Here is a 24,037-nt window from a genome sequence, read left to right on the forward strand (position 1 = left end):
CCGGCGCCGGGGTGGGGGATGCGGCCTCAGGTCCCCCATCAAGCCCCACTGGGCGGGGGGTGTGGCCTCAGGCAAGTTCCCCCGTCCCTGGCGCCAGGTTGGGGGCGTGGCCTCAGGTCCCTCAGTGCAGCCTCAGGTCTCCCAGCCTGGCACCGGGACAGGGGTGCGACCTCAGGTCCCCTGGCCCGGCCTCAGGTCCCGCAGCCCCGGCGTGAGGGTGCGAGGACCATTTGCATATTAGCTCTTTATTATATAGGACGATTAGATGGCAATGAATGGTCATTTTGGTGGAATAAACACATTTAAAGGAAAGTGTCTCTGAATTCGAATTCCAGTGAATACAATCAATATTTCCTATGTTCAGTTTCAGGGAGTGCAGTTTCCTCCTTGACTTGCATGAACCGGGTGAGCACCGAGTACGAGCTTCACTACTGAAGGGCTTAGATACAGATTGCTGGCTCTATCAGGAGGAGGCAGGAAGATGAGGTTATAAGGCAGAAAACCTGCTTAATAATTTTCTTTTTCACATAAAGCGTCCATTGATGTGGACATTGTATTACCCGAACATCTCACTCCTTGGTCAGTTTACCGTAAACCTCAAATGCCTCAAGGTGCTCATTAAGGACAAAACCTTCCCGTAGTACCTCTCAGGCTCCTGTCACCTTAGAGGTGGGGGCTCTTAAGAGACTCAGAGTTGGTGACTGAGCCACAAAGTTTGTTCTCATTGGACTCTAATGCTCCCTCTGGTCCGGACTCATCACAACCACCATTGTTGTCAACCTCCAGAAGTCGGTGAGGGACACATAAAGGTGAGGACACAGAGGTTCCAAGGTTTCAAGTCAGACTGGGTCAACTGAAGAGGGTCTGGCCTGCCGCGGACCTCCGTCCCCTGCCTGTTAGGCCAGCAGCACGCCCCCCTCCACTGAGGTCCTGCCCACAGTGGCGGCAGAGCATCAAAAAGGGAATTCATCTCTCTGGACTCCAATGAGCATGTGTTTCTGTGGAAAGACCAGAGAGGAGTCAGAACCCCCGTGTTTCCAGGTCTAGCCCGCACTGGCTCCAGGTCTAGCCCGCACTGGCTCCAGGCCTAGCCCGCACTGGCTCCAGGCCTAGCCCGCACTGGCTCCAGGTCTAGCCCGCACTGGCGCCAGGTCTAGCCCGCACTGGCTCCAGGTCTAGCCCGCACTGGCTCCAGGTCTAGCCCGCACTGGCTCCAGGTCTAGCCTGCCTTCATTCCAGGTCTAGCCCGCACTGGCTCCAGGCCTAGCCCGCACTGGCTCCAGGTCTAGCCCGCACTGGCTCCAGGCCTAGCCCGCACTGGCTCCAGGTCTAGCCCGCACTGGCGCCAGGTCTAGCCCGCACTGGCTCCAGGTCTCGCCTGCACTGGCTCCAGGTCTAGCCTGCCTTCATTCCAGGTCTAGCCTACATTGGCTGTGTAGCCTGAGTCAGATGATAGAATCATGGCCACAATGAACTGGAAGGAATTTAGGGATCACCTCTGCTGGTGCATCGGAACCACCAGACAGCTCATGAAAGCACATTCCTGGAATTTGGATTCAGTTGGTCTGGGCAGCCCTGAAGGTCCTGCTTTTCTCGCCAGCCTCCAAGGTGGGCCAATGCTGCCTCACCACGGATCCCATAATGCTTGAGCATCATCTGCTTATGATAATCTTGTCATAAAATGGATCGGCAAACTGTTTAAGGGCCAGTTAGTAAATATCCTAGGCTTCGTAGGCCGTATCGTTAGTCTCAACTACTCAGCTGTCACCGTAGCCACAGACAATGTGCACGTGGATGAGTATCTGTCTTCTGAGAAGTCTTGACAAAAGCAGGAGGCGGGCTGTGGGCTCAGGGGGCTGACCTCTCAGCACACGCTCCCAGCCCTCTCACGGGGTGCTCTGGCCTGACTTTTCTCCAGGACTGCAGATAAGGCCCAATCACACCATAAACACTAAGTATGACACCTCCACTTATTTTAATAAGCATTCAATCTGTCTTTATAAAGATTCCCTCTAGTTATTAGGTATTACAAAAAAAGTAAGGATGTTAAAGAGATGCCAGAAGGGACGACTTTGAATGGTAATTTAGGAACTTTCTTGGTCTCAGGAAACAGACATGAAGAACTCCTTCATAGCAAGAATACCTCCATGAAGCAGAGCACAAACGGAGGCTCGATAGACGAAACCACGTTCCTGATGGCCTGGCACTCACTGCCTTCATAGGATATTTTACTTAAAGAACATTCGATACACGAAGACATACCAACAAGTTATATTATTTTTTATTCATGTTAGAATTTCTATCAGTGTTTGAACATTAACATTTAGAGAGTTTGTACATTTTTGCCTTCCAAGGTTTAAAATGAGAACCACACTAGGTCACAAATGGTAACTAATACACATTTCACAATTGCATGAATACTCACTCGATCTCCCTCTCTTAACACTGTTAAACATTTTCTTTCTTGCTGTACTTTACAATGAAGTGTGCCCCACTCATGTCTCAGCAAAGTTTCAGACATTATGGATTCATCACATATAAATTCTTTAAAAATATACTTCTGTCAAAGACTTGATGACTACTATGTACACTACAAAAATAAATTTTCATATAAATAAATTATATGGCATTCTTTTATCTTTGTAATTGAAATGACACAAACCCATTTCCACCAAAATTGGCAGGCAATGAGACCCAGTTTGAATATTTATTTCCTTTAAACTCCTTACACTAAAACCGACTATGAGACCTTAATGAAAATGTTATATACTCTGAACTATTTAACATTAGTAAGCACTCTATACAAATAAAAATTCTGTTCCAAAGTAAAACATAGCTGTAATAGTGTTTCCAATAGAAATAAAAATCCCTGCATTTTGTTATAAACTGGCATGACAAATACTGTAGGAAAACATTCTTATGATACAAAATTATAAATATCAGCAAAGATTTCTTTTAAAAAATTAAAACATCCAAATGAACAAACAAGACAGACAAAATAAAACTATTTTAAAAAGGGAGAGAGAGAAATTCTAGTTGCCTGCCAGCCCCGTGTTCTCCCTTTGCCAATGTGACTATCGGGGAAAGTTCCACGCTGAGCAGAAAGCAGGGGCTGGACAAGCTGTCAGGCACCACACAAGTTGGGAAGGGAGCGAGGGCACGCCACGGCCGGAGGGAGGCAGACCTCAGAACCTGCATCCTCTCTCTCCTGAACGCAGGACGCGTACATTTTCCGAGCAGAGCGGGGTGTTAGGTAGACAGTGTGGCTAAGGGAGGCACCGAACAGTAGCAGGGGGGCCGGCGGGCCCCGGCATATTAACACACACCTGGGGCCCACAGGTGGCTTCCAATCAGCATCTTACAGTTACGCATGTAGGGTCTGAGGTCACTGCACTGCTGGGTCCCGCCGGGGGCCGCTGCCTTTCGAGGAAGATTTTCCATGTAAAGCAGGAGGGCATAGCAGGAGGCAGCTGCCCGTGTGCACTCCTCGAGTAGCTTAGTCTGGTGCCAAGTGCTTCCCCGGCGTGCAGGTCTCTGGCTAAGAGCTGAGGAAGACCAAGCCTCCGCGCAAGAGAACCGATACAGAAGCAAATCTGTACAGATAATGCCTGGTGGAGAAACCTGCCTCCATACCCATTCCTCAGTGGAGTGTGCACCGAGCATCTTCCTGCTTGTCAATAAATGTCACATTGAAAGAACACTAATAATGGTGAGAAGAAGAAAATAACTTAGTCAGGAAGTGTGCACCATCACGTGAACATAAACACATTGAGAAGGATCCCTCTAAATCCTACCAAACTTCTGACCCCGGGTCGCCTTACTGAATGCTCACTATTTGGTTTTAAAGACGCAAACAGACCCAGAAAGCCCCAACCCACTGTGCAATTTAGGGAGAAAGAGAATTTGAATGGTAGGGACTCAAAACATCCCCTCTAGGTTTACTGTGGGCCCAGAAGGCACAGGTTTTTCTACCTGGTAGCAGGGTCGTTATCTCCAAAACATTTTTAATCCACTCTTAGTTTTGTTTTTTAATGTGTGTATTGGTCATGAGAGATACAAGGAAGGCTGCGCAACGTGCTCATGCCCAGCGGAGGCTCAGCACGAGGCATGCTCTCTAGTTCTTGAACAACAACGAAGATGCCAGATGTCAGCTCTAGACCCTGAGGTCCCAACGCCCACCACAAAGATCCGTGTGAAGGAACTTCTCTCCTCTGAGGCACGAGCTGGGGTGCCTGGATGGCAGCAATGGTCTTAAGAGGTGCCTCGGACTTGAAGTGAGTCTGACAGAAGCATAAGGCGATGTTTTGGGCCGGGCTAGCCCCCAAGCACCAGGCAATGCTCCTCCAGCCTGACCAGGGCGGAGCCCACGAAAGGTTACACACAGTGAAAGGAAAACAAGAAACGACAGTCACAGTACAGTACATCGGGAAACCACACACACGTCCACACGCAGCCAACAGGAGGGCCGCGGCCAACGACACCTAGAAGCCACCGGGGTTAACGTGCTTTCTTCATATCTGCTCATTAAACAATAACAAAATTATCACGCATAGCGTGTTTGCAAGTTAACAGTAACATTTCATACTACCACAGGGTTGTGATATGCAAATTTAAAATATTTTAAACAGAAACCTTTACAAAATAATCCTATTATATAAGCAATATTTGCATAGAATTATACAGGTAAATTGTACAATATTTAAGCAGCAGCGAGATATGCTGAAATTTAAGACTAAGTTAAGCGTGGCTGGGGCACCGAGACCAATGCACACACAGGGCGGGCCTCGCTGCAGCCGCCCCGCCGCCCACCCTGGGCCCCGAGTGGGAAGCGCCAGACCGCACGACTTTACATCATTCCTTCGTATTTACAGATGTGTACACCTCTTAAATATTTAAAGAAATATTTCACAAAATAATACAGCCGGTTACAGTGACGGCGAACTGCAACCCCGGTGAAGGGCGTCTTCCCGGCTCCGAGCAGCGCGCTCCTCGCAGGGGCGGGGCTGGGACTCCGATCTTTGGCCTCTTTGCTTCAGGTTTGACTCACCCTTTGAAAGAACAAAAAAGGAAGTCAAACCAAGGAACAGGCCTAGAGTCAAACGAAGTAACAGGCCCAGGAGTCCATATCTACGAAGCACACGAACAGGCAGAGAGAATCTCTGTACGGGAAGTCAGGCTGGTGGGGCCGGCGGGGGCCGGCGGGCTTTCCCGGGGCTGGGGGGACCCTTTCCTTGATTCAGGGGCAGGTGCCGGTGTGCTCACTGCGCACCCATTCACCGAGCTGTGCGCCTAGCACATCACCTGTGGCAGCGGCTAGCACCTTTGCTAGTTGTACCACCCTCAACAGGTTAATGGTGGGGGTGAGACCCAATCTGGGACGAGACTGGTTGCCCAGTGATGAGAGCCTGGACCCGGCAGCCCTGCCTTGGGGATCAGGTCATAGGCGTTCGGGTCGGGACATGCAGGGGCTCCGAGCCCCAGAACCCCCAGGAGCCTGGCCCTGTGTCCCCCACTGCACGCACCTCAGCTGGAGCCGCTGCCCCGGGGCCGCTCCTCGCACTCCACGTCCTGCAGCTCTATGACCTCCACCTTGGAACCCCGCCTCTCGCACCGGACGTTGAAAGGCACATGGGGGTCCTCGAACAGCCCGGGGTCCGTCTGGGGGTAGTCCTCGTAGCCGGGGCACAGCCCCCCTCGGGGGTGCCGCCCGGGGGCGGGCGGGGGGTGCACAGCGACAGTCACAGACGCCGAGGCTGTCACGGTGGTGATGGGCTGGCAGTAGCTGGGCACGGAGCTGCCCGTGGCAGTGAACACGGGGTGCCGAGGGTTGTGCGAGCGGGCTCCCCGGGGGCCCACGCGGTCCCTGCTGCTAGGGCCAGAATGCCCTTCAGTAGAAATTTCGAAAGCGTCTCTGCGCGGTCTGTAGGGGGGCGGCCGCAAGCCTTCTCTGGGAGGTTCCCTCTGGGGCTGCGGGCCTGGCCGTCCGGGTGGCAGGGACCCTGAGTCCAGGTGGGGCTGCGGCCGAGAACTGGAGGGCGGGTGATGCCTGGCTTCCGGATGGACCACCTGCAGAGGGCGAGGGCAGGTTACAGCAGGCTGGGTGCTAACCCCAGGACGGGCATCACCCCGTCGCTCCCAGCACTCCCCTGTTGGCCCTGGTTCCCGCCTGGCCACCCCCACACAGCTCTTCTTATTCTTAACCCAGCGGCCCGTCGACCCCGCAAACGGCTGGAGAGGCCCCGGGAGCCGACAAGGACCTTCCGCTCCCCAAAGAAAAACCCGCTCCCTTACAACCGCCACGCGCTCCTCCACGGCAGAGGAGCGCCTTACTCGGACCCTACGTCTAGGCTTTCACCAGCACAGCTGGCTGGGCACAGAACAGCTGCCCGCAAACGCAGGGCTGTGGTCGGAGAGGATCCGAGCTGCCTTCCCCCAGTCTCCACCCCCTGCTCAGGAGGGCCAGCTCCGAACGCCTAGAGCTGCTAGGCATCTGGCCCGGCTCGCCCAGAGGCCAGGCCTCAGCAGGACCATCTATACGCACTCTGGTGAGCACACCAGCCATTAGGGACGTGTAGCTATTTGCATTGAAATGAACTAAAATTCAAAATTCAGCCTCTTGGTCTCACTCGCCACATTCCAAGCGCTCAACAGCCACACGTGGCTACAGACCGCATCTGCACCGTCGCAGAAAGTTCTGCGGGCAGCGCTGCTCGGCCTGCTTGTGAGGAATCTGGCTTCTGGGCCTCTATACAAAGCGGAGAGCAACACAGTGGCCACATCAATCAAAAGGACCGTGACCAACTTCAAAGTCGTTCAGCTTGTACCTATTTTTAGGCTCCCGCTGAACTAAACCAGATTCACACTGCAGCTCAGCAGGCATCACCCCGGGGGGTAAGCGGAGGAAAATTTAGGTTATTTGGTTTGCCCTTCTCTCTTTCGCGGAAGGCGTGCTCTGGCCGGGACTGGAATACCCATTTCCTGGAGGGACAGCAGGAGGCCCTCGGTGGGGGGAATCTGAGCCACAGAACTGGCCTGGGAGAAGGCCTGTGTGCTAGGCTCTAGGACTGGGCCGAGGACAGCCGGGGAGCAGAGGCAGAGTCTGGGCCCTGGGGAGGGCTCCCAGCTTTCCTGAATGACCTAATGCTAAGCTTCTCAGCCACCAAGACTATGTACCTGGAGCCACACAAGCTTCTGGTAAAGTCTTAGACAACAAGAATAGAAACAATTTTGTAACCAAGGGCAATTAAAGGTAATAGAAATGAGAGAAAACAAAAATAGATCACTTCAGCTAGCAATGAAAATCCCACTCCATTTTTAAAGAGTATCATTTTAAAACGATATGCAGCTTAAAAAAAAAAAAAAAAAAAAAAAGAGGCCAGGCCTCCTCTACCACTCGCCGCTCAGCTCACACTGCACCGAGGCCGAAGCGACAGCGGCTGCCTTGTGTCCTTCCCTTACGGCCTCTGCCTTGGTGACCCCCGGGAGAGCCAACTCTGAGAAACTGACACTTACAGTTTCAGAAGAGTCAAATATTGGCAATTGCCGACGGCTCCCCTAACCCCCCCTTTGCTTTCGCCTGGGGTCTGGCAGTCTGCGCTCAGAGCGGGCGGGGCTGCCGAGGCGGACTTACGGAGGAGCGGGCGAAGACGGGGTTCTCCGTGGCCTCCACGATCACCTGGTGGGCAGGGCCCCTGCTGCCCTGCTGGGCCTCGTACTGCCGGAGCTCCTCGCTGATGCCCGACACCGTCGTCTGAGAACTGTACTCCGAGTCCGAGGAATCGGACCCGGTGTTCGCATGGCGGGGGGGCACGGCAAAGCGGACCACACTGGGGGGCGGCTCCGGGGACGGCGTGGGCAGCCGGCTCAGCCCGTTGGCTGGAGACACCTGTTGGAGAGGATTCGGTAGGAAGAGTGCTATCATCCACGTGCCTGCTGTTCAGGGCCTCTGTCCTCCCTCACCACGAAGCTGTACTCCCCCCAGCCCCTGCCACTGGGACGGGGGGGGGGGGGGGGGGGCAGGGAGGGAGGACCCCAGGTCTGCGACTGGAGCAGAAGCACCGCCCTCGCTCACACTGCGAAGGCAGGCGGGCCTTTTCCTCCTGCCCGCCCCACATCTATCTTGAGTGGGAAATGCTTTACTGATATATGACAGAGGTCGAGAGGACTAAGGTGACAATCACGTGGTTTAAAAAACACAAGTTAAAGGACCAGCACTACAACCCCAAAACTATGACATTCAAGAGAAAAAAAGCGATAGTTCCCGAGATGTTTGCTGAAAAAGTAACTCATCAGTAATGTGAATATTCCTAAAATATCTAAATTAAGAGGGACACCAGGAAAAACAGCGTTCACACTCCGCCGGGCCCGGTTACTGACCTCAGGATACGGTCCGAAGAAGGACAACAGGACCGGAAGCAAAACCAGCCCGTTGAGGACACCCAGGATCGTCAGGATGGCCAGGACGGCAAAGAAATACCTGAGGGTAAAGGGAAACAGACACTCTCACTGAGAACCGTGGCAAAGGTAAATGAAGCGACGGTTCACAGGCCCGAGTGCCGCAGCGTGTCCTAAGCCAAAATGAGCAAGACCCGCACAGCGAAAAGGCTGCTACAAAACTGCGGTTCAAACTCAGCACCAGAGTGTATGCTTTTCCTCACTTTATGATTTTGAGGGCTGCACGGCACAACCCGAAGTTCATGAAGGAAGAAAAGAATTAGTTTAATTTGCCGAACTCTCATGGCATGTCATGTTATTTATGAACGTGCTACACAAACTCAAAAATATGGAATGCGAACTGAATGGCTGAGCAGACTGAAAGCACAAATACAATGAGAACCCGGCGGAAGCAAACAAATGAAGCGAAGGGTGTAGAACTGACCCAGTTGGGCCCAGGAGGGAAGCAGCCGCTGTCCAGCAGTAACCCCCTGTGACACGGACTGCCCCGACCGCGGCCCCTCCAAGTCCCCGGCGTATCGGGTCAGGCTCTCCCTGGGCTTTCATTCATCGCAACTCTGTCTAGAACTCGGTGAGTTCCAGTTCAACCAAACAGCTGCCACCTTCCTGAGACCAGAGCCAGCCTTCTGTAAAGAAGACGCTGCCCACTCTGTGTTTGCTGGGGCGCTGGCGGAGGGGGGAGGGCGGGCCACAGGGAGGGGGCTGCTCTGCGGCCAACCTTTTGTTGGACAATTTAGCGCCTCTGAATCCTCTTGTTTTGCATCAGCCAACGCAAACCTAAAGGCGGCAGCAGCAGGAAGAGGAGGAGCGTGCACCAGTGGCCCTGCTCTCCCACCGCTGAGGGCTCAAGTCAGGGGTGGGTTGTGAACACCGAGGTGAGCCTGTCCGCCAGGGACAGCCACTGGCGGGCACGCCGCCTGGGGAGGCGCAGGCGCCACACGAGCATGTGTTTCCGTAACAAATGATTTCTAGGCCGTTTTGCTGGGAGGGGCTGTGGAGTGGGGTGAGGGGGGGTGTGTGCTCAGGATGTTCTGGGAAGAGGGAGGGCAAATATCTCTGTTAATGGTCCTCTTGATCATAAAATAGAACAGGCACCAAACGTCGCCATTTCTATATATGTTTCGACATCAGATGAAAGGAGAGAGAATCCCTATAAAAATACAAATACCTCGCAGCTATTGTAAACACCGGGAACTCCTGAGCTGCATTAGTAAAAGCCGAGCAGCCGGCATCTGCTCTAATGTAAACTGCGGGAACTTTAGGCAGAGGCATACATCAGCAGCAGGCATTAAGACATTTGCATCCCATCCATCTAACTGTAGAATAAACAGACCAATTAGGTTTCTGACGCTTAGTGTATACAACGTCTGCTCATCTAGTCGACCCCAGCGAGGGCTTTATCAGGTTAATCCATCCAGTTCCAGAAAATGGGAAGCCCTTTTAAGTGCTTGACACAGGAGGAACGCTGGTGTCTCGGAGGGAATCAGCAGCCAGGGTGAGACGAGAGAGCTGGGCTTCTCGGCCCTCCATCCAGGCCCCCAGCTGCTCAGACTCAGGCTAAGTTGCCTCTGTGCGGCCCACTTGGCACCCACCACGAGATCCCGTCATGCCCTGCGATGCCCATGGCTTTGAGTTGCGTGTGAACTCTCTCCCGTAAGTTCCACGGAGGGGGGCAGGGCCCCTATGACTTGCTGTTGTGTGAAATGGCTCGTGTGAAGTACTTGCCACAGTGTGTCCCGTGAGAACTTACAGAAGAGAAACTCTTTTGATATAGGTTCTTTTTAATGACACAAAGAAACCACTAATGTCTGAATAAGTAAATGCATGGAAAGGAAATGCAGGAAAAGTCAAATTAGGAGCTTAAAACAAAGCTCAGAACAAAACCTTACTCTGGTGAAGGCATCTATCGATCTGGTATCGGCAGACAAGAATGTACTAACTGGCTTGGTAAGTGATCAACAGCCCGTGCTGAGGACACCGGCAGTGTGGACATCACCCGGGAGTCACCTTCCCACCCCAACGGAATCCACGCTGCCTTTACAGAGGGCCCGGCCAACCCACAGCACGTGGGTGTGAGACGGGCGGCCCGCACCTCAGTGACAGTGAGCCAAGGTCTGCCTCTCGTTCTGGGAAGGCTCCGAGATGCTGAACCGCCCCGCCCGATGGGTTGTGCCCCACACCCGTGCACTGACGTTTTTCCTGTAACAAACGGGCTGAAACGGAAAACCTTCTTCGTTGTATTTAAAAACGAAAGGTCTCCCCAGGACACACGTGCGCGCGCACACCCCAGGAAGGCCTGGTTGGCTCCTCTCTCCAGATTCCTGAAGCACCGCAAACCGTCCAGCCATTTCTCACGTTTGGTTCTAACCCTGGGTCCTCGTCCCCGTGAGGCTGCGGCCTTCCTTCCCTGAGCCGGGCAGCGTCAGCCTCGAGAGCGGCTGCTGCGCAGAGCGGCAGACCTGCTCCGGCCAGGACATGCTCTTGCCTTGCTGTCCTCAACGTCTCTTCAAGAGGAACACCTGCTCTCCTTCTATACGTCACAAAGTCACATTCTTCATTAAACTCCCCAGAAACTCCTTGCCTTCAGTTCCAAAGAGAAATGTCCAAACTAGGCTTGGATTTCCGAAACGTGACACCCACGTCACATCTTAAATGTATCCTGAATCTTCGTGGAACGCAAGACTCAAAACTGGGCACCTTACCTTCGCTTCTTAAATGAGTAAGATCTAGGTGACAGCTTTAGGCAGCTATGTTTTCCTGGATCCAGTTTTGAAGGAGAAGTGAAGGTCAAATGCAGTCAATTACTGGGAACCACAGCTGTCTCTTTCTGTGGATGTTTCTAACCCGGAATACTTTCCCTGGGCTTGGGGTATTGGATGATCTTTTGGCCTGGAGCCGTGAGCCGCCCTTGCTGCTATCCCCAAACCCTCCATCTTTTCTCCCCATGATGGCCCTGTTGGAGGGCTTGTCTTCATACCTCTCAGCCTATCTCTGAGTTAATAAACTAAGCATAAAGTGGCATCACAGGTTGTGGTAATCAAAACGTGTTGTATACCTTACATATATATGATTGTCATTTGCCAATTACAAATTATACCTCAAAGGTGGGGGCAAGTTGAGTCATAATGAAGAAGAAACGCTGTAATCTACCACAGACAGAAGGAAATAAGCGACAGAAATCACATGAGCAAGGAGTAACGATTTTCCAAACAGGTCTTCTCTCCTACTCCTGCTTACCTGACGATGAAATCAAACTCCGATCCCGCCAGCATCAGCACCCCCAGCAGCGTGGAAACGGCCCCGTCGAGGACGGGCGCGAACATGTGCTCCAGGGCGAGCACGGCCCTGCGGTTCTTGTCGCCAATGGCCGTGAGGAAGGCCTGTGCAACAGAGAAGGGCAGGCGGTCAGTCCTGGGCTGGCTGGGCAGCTCTGTCTCAATTCCGAGAGCTCTTTCATCGGCCCCACAGGACCTCTCAGATCCTCCTGGGAACGTTCAAGTGGGGTAACTCAACTAGCAAAATCTGGGCTTACACTAAAATGACCTGTTCATGACACCAGGTCATATTCGGTGTTGACATACATCCTGAGTAACAACAACAACAACAACAAAGAGGGAAAGCATACTTGCCTGAAATTAAAAACCAAACCAAAACGATACAAGAATGACCCAAATGCGCTCTTCTTTTCCCCGCTACTCGCCCTTGAGCTTTCTCCCCCAATCAAATTCTCTCCCACCATCAGCATGGAGACCTCAAGTTGTGAACGTGACAGCATTCAGCCTGACGTCTGGATGGTCAATATCTCAGTTCTGAGTGGACTTAACTCCGTGTCACGTGCAACTAGGTGCTAAGTATTTGCTTCCTCGTGATGATGCTGAGGTTAGAACTTCTATCGCTGGGTTCAAACTAAGGTGCTTGTAGCACATCTCAGCACCACAGACGTATCACAAGAAAAAGATAGGATTGTAAATTCCAGTCAATTCTGGTCTGACCACAGGTGGACATACCCTGTCTCCTCTGCCTTCTCTAAGCTCTGCCTGGTCAAGAATGCTGTTTTTCTCAATGGCAACTTGACAGAGGCCCAGTGTACCAGCCTGCTAGCTCCAGACTGCTGGCCTGAGATGAGAGCGTGCCCCACAGCTGAACCCAAAAAGTGTGTGTGTGTGGTGGGGGGGGGGGGGGCAGGCACAAGTTCTCGCCCCTGCAAGCCGGGCTGTGCCGGGCTGTGCGGAGAAAAGAGGGCTGGGAGGTTCTGAGGGCCCGGCTCCGTAACCCCCCGGCCTACACCACCCTGCAGGCGCCCTGCATCGCCACGCGCCCTGCACAGGGACAGGAAGGTTGCTTTCCTTAACGGATCAAGGAGCAAAAGCACACCACAGTGTGCTGTGAGTCTTCCTTCTTTCCTCTTAAGTGGCTTGGGTTCTACATAGACCTAGTCAGGAGCCTTCAGGGCCCATCTAGCGGCCTTTTCTCTTGGGAGGAAAGACCGTGTTGCTGGGAACCCGTTACTTTGTGTTGTATTTGGACCGTGAGGCCGTAAGGATCGGGCTGGCTTATCCTCTCAGTCAATGTATGTCACCGACACAGCACACTGACAGGAGACCTTCACGGGAGAAGAATGCGTGTCACCACCAGCAGCCGCTGCCCACTTTAAACACACACTCACACCCAGGGTGGGGAGGAACACCATGCGTGTCCTGTGTGTAGACAGTCTCTCGATGGAGACTTGGGCCCAAAGCCTTGAGCAGGGGCTGCTGCTCCTGAAGCCCAGCTGGCTCCTGATCCCCCTTAAATCTCAGAACTAAGAGACACCCTTCACTGTTTACTCAACCCCGGTGTGGGTGTTCCCACGGCACCGCCTCGTGGGCAGGGACCCGGGCACCACGCAGTGTGAAGCCTGGCGCGGGCACTTCCATCGCAAGAACCTGAGCGAAGACACATCTGCCCGTGTGCAGTGCCGGCTACAACTGCATCCGCGTCAGAATAAAATGACTGTGGAATCCTAAATGACTGTTTTCTCCTTCCTGAATAAATGATAATAGAATCATGTGTTTCTAAGCTCTAGGCCAGTGGTCGGCAAACTGCGGCTCGCGAGCCACATGCGGCTCTTTGGCCCCGTGAGTGTGGCTCTTCCACAAAATACTACGGCCTGGGCGAGTCTATTTTGAAGAAGTGGCGTTAGAAGAAGTTTAAGTTCAAAAAATTTGGCTCTCAAAATAAATTTCAATCGTTGTGCTGTTGATATTTGGCTCTGTTGACTAATGAGTTTGCCGACCACGGCTCTAGGCTGTTGGGAGCCTGTCTCTCTCCCTCCTCCCAGTTCAATAGAGAAAGTCACTTGGGCAGGTTCAAAATTTAGCAAATTCTGTTTCTGCATTACCAGCTTTTCACGCTGCACACTGGGATAAAAATGGGTCCATTTCAACAAGACACCCCTTCTGAACCACAAAGTGTACACTCTCCAGGCTGCGTGGACGTGGCCCCGAGCGAGTCCTGTGGAGGACCACGGAAGGCAGGGGCGGGAGCAGATGCCCAGACACGCATGTGCTGAGCGCTGAGCCCAAGGAAAGTCAATGCTGGAGATGCCAAAAGCAAAGCTAAACGTAACCAGACCAATCCCAATGCTTGGGTCCTAGCGGAGGGCAATCCAAACACCAGTCTTTACTCAGTCAGTAAACAGTCCTGGAATGCCGACCCACAGCCCAGGACTCAGCCAAAAGCACGATGCACGGGCACAGAGCTCACACCGCTGTGAGGCTCCTGAGTAATTCTCTGATGCACACGGACCAGGGGCTCGTCTCCTGGGCTTACGGCTCCTGCTGAAGTTTACTCCCCCCTCCAAGAAGGCACTCCCAGGACGAGGGGGGAAACTTCCTGTGGAGCAACACTGGCTCTGAACCCCGGAGGCTGGAGGTGGAGGAGCTGGGTGGGCTCGGGTGGGAGCGCGGCCTCCACGCCGAGCACCTGGCCTGCGTTCACCAGCCCCAGCGTGTCTCCACGGCTGCCAACTGGCCGCGCCCTCAATTATGCCATCCCCAGCGAGCCTCTGAGTGTGGTCTCATGTTATCCCTGCTTGATTAATGTGGTTTTTAACACTGTGTGTGGTCCTGTGTGCATGCGCGCGCGCACACACACACACACACACACACACACTCTCTACATGTCTTGGAAACACAGTCGACAACTTCAGGACCTGTGATGCCACTAATGACACCACCAAATAAATGGCATCCTTCGCGGACCTTCTCCTTAGATTCCTTAAGAGGGAAAGGAGCCCAGGCAAATTCCAGTCACTCCTCGGGAATGCGAGTGCCAGTGCCAGTGCACATGTGTGTACTGCGTGTGTTCCTTGATGGGGGAGAAAAGGAAAAGGTTCCTAACTTGGAGACTACGGGAGTTAGAGGATACGTTGTTTTTTCATACAGCGGTAGCTGGCAAGTCTCCCGTACCAGAGCGACGTGAACGGTGAATTCCACGCCGATGCCGACAGATGCGATCAGGATAACCACAGGCACGGCACTCAGCTTGATTCCGATGAGGCCCATCATGCCAAAGAGCTCGACCGTCATCAGCGCCAGGACCGTCACCTGTCAGAGGGCACAGGGATGAGTGGCTGGGCACAGACTCGCTCCAGGAACGGAAAACGAGGGGAGGGTGGAAGTCCTGACGTGGCCTCACTGCAGATCAACCGCCGAGAAAGCCCTGGCACCCAAACGCCACGCAGGCGCCGCCCTGCTGCAGCGCCAACAGCTGCCCTGACCTCTGACGCAGCCTCTCCCCGCTGGGACGGGAGCGGAGACCGCGCTGGGACAGCAGGACACCAAGGCCAAGTGCAGTGTGCCCCTGGAAAGTTGTTTCCGACATCCCTGCTCTAGAAAGCATTAACATTTTCAACACTCCACCAGAGCGATCTACGGGGATTTACATAAATAAGAACTCACCACTAGGTTCAAATTTAATTTGAAACAAGGTATTTCCTTCCGTTTGGATCTTACCCACCCCTCAATTTTGTAAACGAGTTGGTACTTCAGCTTTGGGTTGACTGGCCCTCCATCCTAAAGAATGCAGATAGGATGGGGTGAATAAAAGTTCTTTCAGCGAAAGGACCTGTGCTTTTGTCCCGAGCCCACGGACTCAGTGAGGATGACTTGGCAGCAAGTACAGCAGGAGAAAGGAGACTTGCCGACCGCCGATGCGGGTCAGGTTACAACCCCCTCCCTCTGAAGAAACGGAGAGCAACAGGGGTGGACAAGGCACACAGTCAAACCCGAGGAAAAGCTTTTCTTTGCCTTGTAACCATTTGCGAGGAGATGGAAAGAAAATCTGCCAGGCGGCATTTGGAGTTTCTTGGGCCAAAGGGGAGAAAATACAAATAAAACAATAAACCTGACACAGGAGGGAGGAGGCGTGGGGCTGGGGCCGCGGGCAGTGGCGATAGGGGAAGCAGCACCATGGAAGTCTCCTTGGCTCTCTTTCAATAAGCTAACGAAAGACGGACACCATCAACTGCTCAAGAACCAGGGCAAGTCCTGCAGACTAAACACTGACCTTTTAACATACCTGCTGCGAAAGCTTATGGCGCAGGAACGAGACCTGGTCTCTTGTTTTTATAATTTTGGCATTTAAGTCTATACCACAGTTCGTGGAATCTAAACACTGCCATGGTTTTATTAGACTCTACATAAAACTTCCTCCAAATCTGAGAGTATTATACGGGGAGGAAGGATGCCAAAAGGTAGGTGAGCAATACTAGCTGACCCTTTCCCCCAGGAGTTAAAACACACACAACACATACAACCACTCTATTCCTATTCACTGTCCCCCCTTCTCTAATCGTCCCTCTATTTAGCAGAACCTTCTATATATTAGGTCTAAAGTGATCCCCAAATGACACTTGAATTGAAAAACATTAGTTATGTTTTGAGTGTTTGCATTTCATAAATGCTTGGCGCTGTTACGGAAAGAGTGCGCAAACACAACGTTGAAGGCTGCAGAAAGGGGACACAGGAGGGAGGCCATTAAAGGCTCTCCCTAACCCCGGACCTCGCCACCTCCCGCAGAATAAATATAGTGTGGGTGATGCAATCTATCCCCTGCCCCAGAGGCCCAGACATAAACAAAACTGCCGGCTGCAGAAAGAGCTAGGCCGAAAGGAATGCGGCTTCCACAAAGACCCTCAGAGTAAACTCACAATGATCCCGGCGGTCCAGGGGTTCAGGAGGAAGACGGCGCACACGAAGAACGTGCAGGCCAGCACCACGCTGATGGACAGCAGGAGCCAGTGGCGCAGGCCGAGGTACTGCTCCCAGAAGAGGAACGGGTAGCCGTTGGGGTAGCTGGAGAGCCCCAGGCTCGTGTAGTTGTTGCAGATGGTCCTGACTTTTTCAATCGCTTCCACGAAGTCCGAGGTGTCATGCAAGCCGTTGAGGTAGAAAGGAAACTGGGCGTATTCGATGGGCTCTGCGGCGGGGACTGGACAGGAAGGCGGGAGGGAGAGAGGCGTGGGGTTAGGGGCTCCTTGCAACACTGCAAAGGCAAATGGCTGGGATCCAGGCACGGGAGAGAAGTGACAAATTCCCCTGGTTGGCCATACCAGATGGGTGTCCCCAGATTCTCCGCCATTACAACAGCCGGAGAGAGAACCCTGCAGGGAAGCCCCCGTACGGCTCCTCTTTCAGCATCAAGGACAGACACGAGAGAGTCCTCAGCTCTCAGAGCTGCAGAGTTTGGTTTACATTTTTTTTAAAGCAACAATAACTAACCTTTGATTGTTTGGGGGGAGCCTGTGGTCTGTGTATTATTTGACCTTTGATCTCAGCGTTCTAGAAGCAGCCACTTTTGTCATGGGCCTAAACAACTTAAGAATTCAATCGCAGCCGCATTTTCTGTTCAGCTGACACAAGAGGAAACACCACGTTCAAACTGCCCCGCGCAGCCACCGATGAGGACAAAATAACCTGGAAGTCATGCTTTGCCGAGGGCGCGCTTCCCTTCCTTATCCTCTTAGCGACCCGAGCACGGAGCCTCCGGCTGCCTTTCACGCAACGCCAAGTCTTCAGCAGCCGGGGGAGAAATCCCCACACAACAAGCATTCAGCGACTGCCGCTGTGTGTTCCAGACCCTTTGGGGTCATTCAGCTGGCTTGCTAAACATGATTTGCCCTATTATAATCTCAACTATAAATTTTCATTAAGACAAGCCTTGGCCGCTTGCCACGGGCTCCGAGGTTGAGATACCGGGACGCACACCCCGCCTGCTCTCCAGTCGCATGCGCAGAGGAACCTGTCTCCTTTCTCCCATCCCGGAGCCACTTCCTACCCAAGGTGGAAGCCACTATCTCTAACCCGAACGCAGACAAGCCGCCCTCCTGCAGACAAGCCGCCCTCCTCCGGGGCGCAGCGCGAGGACGAGGCGGCTGCGCAGGCTCCGCTCGCTCTCAGCGGCTCTGACGGAGCACAGGTGCTCGGTGGCTGACAGCAATGACCCGACTTGCCAAAAATCCCTTCAACACCAGAGCTGACAAAGTTAAGATAAACATATAATCCCCAGTGATAAAGCTCTGCAATAGTAAACCAACACTCAACCTGGAGGCGTCCCCCGCTCTCACAGGGAACAGCTGGCACCGAGGAGCCGGGCCTGGTGGGCGTCTTGGAGTTCAAGCTACAAACGGAGATTAGAGGCTTATTTCTCAACGTGATCGAGCACGGGCTGTATTCTATTACACGTCCTCGTCTGTCTCCGGGAGTTTTAAAGTAAAAGACGTAGATTGTTCCGTTTGCACTTTTGAACCCTGGGCAGCCGCGGAGGACAAGGGCTCTGAGCGAGCGTGGAGCGGCAAGGTGAGACGGCTCCGCGCGCTCGCGGGCCCCGGACGGAGGCACTTACTTCTCAGCCTGGTTTCCGGCATGTAGTCGGCCTTGTCGTGGACCCACTCGGGACGGTGAGGCCGGATGTTGGCCTGGGAGGCGGCGTAAGCCACGGGGTCGTTGCTGACCCAGGCGGTCAGGTAGATGTAGAAAGCGCTGGGATTAATGATGCCGTCCGCATCCACCAGGCGCCGTTTGGTCAACTGCAAAAGGGGAACAGAGGCCTTTCAGAAGGGGGTTTGGGGAGACGAGGGCTCTGCACCCCCGTTTGTCGCAAAGCCTAGAACGCCCACGTTGGCGAGTGTGAGAACAAACCCCATCCGAACACCTTGGGTTTCTTTCAAAATGCGCTGAACAGAGGATGCAAAAGCCGGAGTGTTTATAACACACACAGCCCTGCAGATGGCCCGGGAATCAACCGGACCAATCACGTCTGAATGCTAAAAGACTGTCTGCAGCCAGGGCGGAGAATGAACAATCTGGAGCAGCGTATTTATAGGAGGGGAAGGGGGAAACCTGGCAAGAGTCCCTCTACACGTCTGTGTGCAGTTAACCTCTGCTGTTAACACTGAAGGAAATGCCACCCAGTAAATGGAGGAGAGCTATAAAAATAAAACAACATCTGTATAAATTTTGCTAACACTAGCCTCCTATGACCTGTGCATTCAAAAAATGCCCATCACCAGAAAGTGGGGGGGGGACTGGCCCACAGCACGGGCTTTCTGGGTAATCTTATTTCTGAGAGCGGTGGCCACCAGCAGGACCCACAGCCCGTGCTGGCCAAACACTGCGCTCCCTCGAAAGCAGGTCTGGTGGGCTTCGCTCAGGTGAAGAACACTGTGAGAGAAATGCACACACATATACACATGTACGCAGATATTTTTTTCCTGTTTACTTTAGACTCAGGCCTGGTTCCAATGCTTTTGGTCTTTTTTAACAAAATGAAAAACACCAGTGACAGCAGTTAACAGAAAAAGAGTGAAGGAAGAGCAGGGAGGAGAGCGAGAGAACTAAATTTCGGAGATCTGGATTCAATTAATCCACAGGATATGTAACAACTGTATGTCTTCAAGCCGTCTCTGGAATTACATAGCACAGCTCAGGGCCTCCGTGCACGCAGCACCCTTTTTCCCTCCCAGGCAGAGGAAATGATGTGTGCGGGGCGGGGAGGGGGGGTGGCGGGCCCAATCACGTGTGTCCCATGGTGTCCCTGTCCCTGGAGCCCACCCCAGCCACGGGGCATTGCCGCTATTTCTCAGACAGGCTCCTGTGCCCACATCCTTGTCAAACCTGACAGCGTGCCACATGCGGCCATAAAGAACCGAGTTCACACTCCGTAATAACTCTGAACAATGTACTTTGTAAATCTGTCACCTTTAATGCCAGCAAAAGAGGGGAGACGATAAGCAGAGCCGCCGGGAAGATCATTAGCCTGACGGTTCTCTGCTGAAGGTGAAGGCCGCGCGCCACAAGGAGCAGCGGACAGACCTGGGGAGCCAGCCGCAGAGCTGGGGTCATGGGAACCCCAACCCGCCGGAGCGAGCAGCAGGGACTCGCTGGAACCCAAGCCCCAGCGAAGGCACAAGCAGGGGGACTGAGAGGCGTGAGTACAACTCCTTTCCAAGGACTGTTTCCGCATGTCTCGCTCAGGACAGGGCAATCTGTCTGTCCTTCTCTCCGCCTAGGGCCGGGGACCCTCCCATCCTCCCAGGAACCTCTCCCATCTCCAAACTGTCCATCATCCCCCCCCCCCCCCCCGCGCCCAAATCTGCCTGCTCAAGTGACTGCTACCCAACCACGCCACCTTTTCAAATTTGGATACAATCAGGACCAATGAGGCAATAAACATTAACATTCAAAGCAAATAATGCAACCCAGCATTTCTAACATGGAAAAGGCCTGCACGCCTCGACTGTGCTTTGCGCGGACAACGGCTCTGTAGGAAGGTAACACCCTTGTCCCCACTTGACAGGTGAGTCAAGTGAGGCTCCCTGGCCCTGTGGCCACACAACTAGCTGGTGGGATGAAGGGCATCAGAGCCGACATAATGTTCTTCCAGGCCCTGGGGCCTCATGTCTCCGGAAAGCCAGGCCGGGAGGGCAGGCCGCGAACCCGCTGCCCCGAAGCCCAGGGTCAGCTGTGAGAGTACCTGACTGATGTCGATGGGCTTATCACGGCTGCCAGTCTGCACCAGGAGTTTGTAGGCCAGGACCCCATCATCGGATCCATTTTTGTAATTGTTTGGCATGATTTTCCCAGTTTCCCAATCACTGTCAAATGCGTCCTGAAGTCCTGGAAAAGGCAAGTGTGTGTAACTCGTTAGAACTCCTCAGCGACCGGCCATGTTCCTAGCGGGGGGCTGAGGATGGAGAGCGGGGTGGTGTGGGACATCGACCCAGAACGCTCTGCGCTCTGCTTGTACTCAACTTCACTTTCAAATCATACCAGGTTTTTCACGAGTGAACTTCAGGCTGCTAATAACTACTGCTTTTAAGGTGAAAGGGGAAAATGTTCACTTCTAAGAAATAAATATACATGTTTTACCTTTAAAAAAAGAACTCCTTTTCCTCCGTGACTTATTCCAAAAGAAAGAGGAAGAGAGGGAGGGAGGGAGGGAGGAAGGGAGGGAGGTCTGAGCGTGAGGAGGAGGAAGACAGTGGGCTCATTAACCGTTTCATGCCACTGTCTGGCTGAGCCATGGGTTCTTCAATGCAACCAGAAATTCCACTGGGAGGGGGAGAGACACATTCAAACTCCCAACTTCAAACAGCAACTCAGCTGCTCCAAGCTCAGGGTGAGTGAACACGGTTCTGTCAATTTGTTCCATCTGTTCGACTTGTGGAGCTAACACAAGCTGTGGGATCGGCTGCCAGGTTGTGTAAAGATCACAGCCAACACCTATTCACTCTCCTCTGTTCTCTTCCTCTTTGCCACCTTCCTCAGGAGAGGGTGTGGAGGAGAGCAGGCGGGGAGCGGTGCGCGCGTGTGTGCGCGGGGAAATACCTCACAGGGGAAATTTGGATCAGATTGAGAACAGGAAGCCACAGGCCAATACAAGGGGCTCTGTGAGAACAGATGACAAACCGCAAGCCCAGGGAGGGGGAGGAAGGAGCGGTCTGGGCCTGGGGGATGGGCAAGCCCACCACACACAGCTGCGCTGGCCTCTGTAATCAAAACCATCTCTACAGACCTGACGGCTTGGCCACAGCTGTAAAGAGATAAGCATGTTGGAAGAGAAAACAGGGCCCTGGTGACCCGGCCCGGGGTCTGGGCCATCCCAGTGTGCACACATTCTCCTCCGACACCCCCACCCCCTTGCCATCGCCCTGCTCCCCCCAAATCACCTCCCAAGTAGAGCTCTGAGCGCCAGCAGCTCAGGAAACCACATCTTTTGAACAAGTTGTACATGCATGCGTTAGACGTGGCCAGTAAGAAGGATAAGAAGGACAAGGGCTTATTTCATTTCACTTCACGACATGCTCTGAATGACTTCAAAGACACCCCAAAAAGTGGGTTCCATTAGTGCTCAAATGGTTAAGCTCCTGGAGTTTGAAGTGTGCTGACTTGGGGGGGGGGGGGGGGGGGAGACAGGACCCTGCCTGGTCTGTGTCTCTCTTAACTACACCTTCCTTCCGATGTGGCTGCGGGCACTGTTTTTATACAAACAGTCTGGGGATGGGCCTGTGGGCGCAGCGGTGGGAGAACCCTGTCGGGGCCGGGGCGGAGGAGCAGCCGGCAGCGAGACCACCGGGCGGCGGGCCCCCAGCGCTCACACGGACCGTTTTCACGGCAGGGCACGCACACCACAACCTGCACTGCACAGATGTCACTTTATTACCTAAAGCCTTTTTTTCTGGTTTTGAAAAAAAACAAACAGGAAGGGAAAAACAGCCCACCCCCCACCCCCAAAGAGGCCGGATCTGTTTTCCTCACCATAACAGAATTCTCACCCTTCATGCCTGTATGGTACTTTAACCCTCCCTCTCTTGACCTGCTAATAAATCCTAGTTGAATTGCTGCAACAACCTCTGAGATGTCCCTATTTAGTACCCCTTTACAGATGAGCAAACGGAGGCCTGGAAAGGTAGAACTACTTGAGGAAGCCTCCAGCAAGTGCTGGAGCTAAGCGCTGGACCTGGCAGCCTGACTCCAGAGTTGGCTTGAACCACTGATGCTCTAAACTGCCCAGAACACACGATGGTGCCCAGGAAGGATTTGCTGAAAACACGAGTAAGGTGAGTAGAGTTAACGTGGGCACCGGCAACATCTGGTGGCAAATGGGGTACTGAAACTCTAAGATTCCTGGCACACCCCAGAGTGAAACAAAGGAAGAAAGACCCGACTTGGGGAGGATGACCCTGCTGGCCACTCAAGTTCAATTCCGCAGCCATGCTGCTGGCCGCCACCTGGCACCCACTCTACCTGAATGCAGAGATGAACGAGAAACAGTCACTGCCTTTACAGGAAAGCTACGTCCTTGGAATCAGTATAGTAGTTTCTGACTAATTATCAAAAGCTCAAGTAACAATGGTTGGCCTAAGTGCACTCACAATTCATAATTCTCGACACAAAACAAGGGACAAAAACTTGCTTCCACTGCCCCTTGGACAACATTTCATATTCCAACAAGGCACGCAGCAGGAAAAATTGTGGCATTTTACTGCAAAACACGAAAAGTTTTAGCTAGAACGTTCCTCCTTTTATATACTTCTCATACTCATTATTTCCCGGTGAAAAGTTCTGAGCTAATGATCCCAATTGCTCAGAACTTTTCTTTGATACGGGGCTCTAAAAAGAAGGTATTCAGTTACATTTTACTTGCATAATTCACCGTGAAATATAAACAAAACCATTTGTATATGATACACTGTGATTTTATCTCCAACTTTACCTTATTTGCATGTGGGTTCAGGGATGACATGTGGGACAATTTCTATATTGCTATTTTGTATTTTTATGAATTCTACCCCCCCCCCAACTATTTTTTAAAATATTTTTTATTGATTTCTTACAGAGAGGAAGGGAAAGGGATAGAGAGTTAGAAACATCGATGAGAGAGAAACATCGATCAGCTGCCTCCTGCACAACCCCTACTGGGGATGTGCCTGCAACCAAGGTACATGCCCTTGATTGGAATAGAACCTGGGACCCTTGAGTCCACAGGCCGACACTTTATCCACTGAGCCAAACCGGTTAGGCCCCCCCCCCCGCCCCCGCAACTATTGAAATATTGATAAAGACCAGTGGGATGACATGGTTTTCAATGACAACTCCATTGACAACCAATGAGGGTTCCGTCACTGCACCACCACACAGCATGTTTTGAAGGAGAGCTGACTCAAGGATAACCGCTTCCTGCAGGACATGTTCAAAGACCAACCAACCCCCGGCGAGGCCAGAGCTCCTCCAGGCGGCCCACGGGCCAGTGTCCGGCCGTCTGTGTCCAGGGCTCTGCCGGACTCCTGACAGCCGGCTGCAGAGTTAGTGCTCAGGCTCCTGGGACCCCGAGGTGGGAGCATTAAATGGATCTCACGGGGTCTAGGTGGGTGCAGCTCACGTAGCAATCAAAACATGATTCAAATGCACTTTTAAAAAAGATTCTCCAGTCCAGCTGCGTTAGGTCTTTAAAGGTACGGAAGCAGAGAAATACTTTACAATATGCTAAGCAAAGGTTAGCCCTCGGCGATGCCTGGAGACAATACCTCCCGCCCCTTCCC

The 24,037-nt window shown here is 52.9% G+C and overlaps 1 protein-coding gene across 1 annotated transcript in view; it reads right to left on the bottom strand.

Moving 5' to 3' along the window:
* Positions 1 to 4,712: 4,712 nt before the first annotated feature.
* Positions 4,713 to 24,037, bottom strand: part of PTCH1 (patched 1) — a 60,333-nt gene continuing 41,008 nt past the window's right edge. Inside the window, exons 16-24 of the mRNA XM_054727419.1 lie at positions 20,470 to 20,612; positions 18,340 to 18,523; positions 16,646 to 16,926; positions 14,904 to 15,041; positions 11,692 to 11,834; positions 8,377 to 8,476; positions 7,631 to 7,885; positions 5,523 to 6,066; positions 4,713 to 5,048 (exon numbers count right to left, since the gene is read on the bottom strand). Of these exons, the coding sequence (XP_054583394.1) occupies positions 5,524 to 6,066; positions 7,631 to 7,885; positions 8,377 to 8,476; positions 11,692 to 11,834; positions 14,904 to 15,041; positions 16,646 to 16,926; positions 18,340 to 18,523; positions 20,470 to 20,612 (1,787 nt within the window). The 3' untranslated portion in view covers positions 4,713 to 5,048; position 5,523. The remainder of the gene's footprint in view (positions 5,049 to 5,522; positions 6,067 to 7,630; positions 7,886 to 8,376; positions 8,477 to 11,691; positions 11,835 to 14,903; positions 15,042 to 16,645; positions 16,927 to 18,339; positions 18,524 to 20,469; positions 20,613 to 24,037) is intronic.

This window comes from Eptesicus fuscus, chromosome 15, assembly GCF_027574615.1.
Source record: "Eptesicus fuscus isolate TK198812 chromosome 15, DD_ASM_mEF_20220401, whole genome shotgun sequence".
NCBI classification, from domain to species: Eukaryota; Metazoa; Chordata; class Mammalia; order Chiroptera; family Vespertilionidae; genus Eptesicus; species Eptesicus fuscus.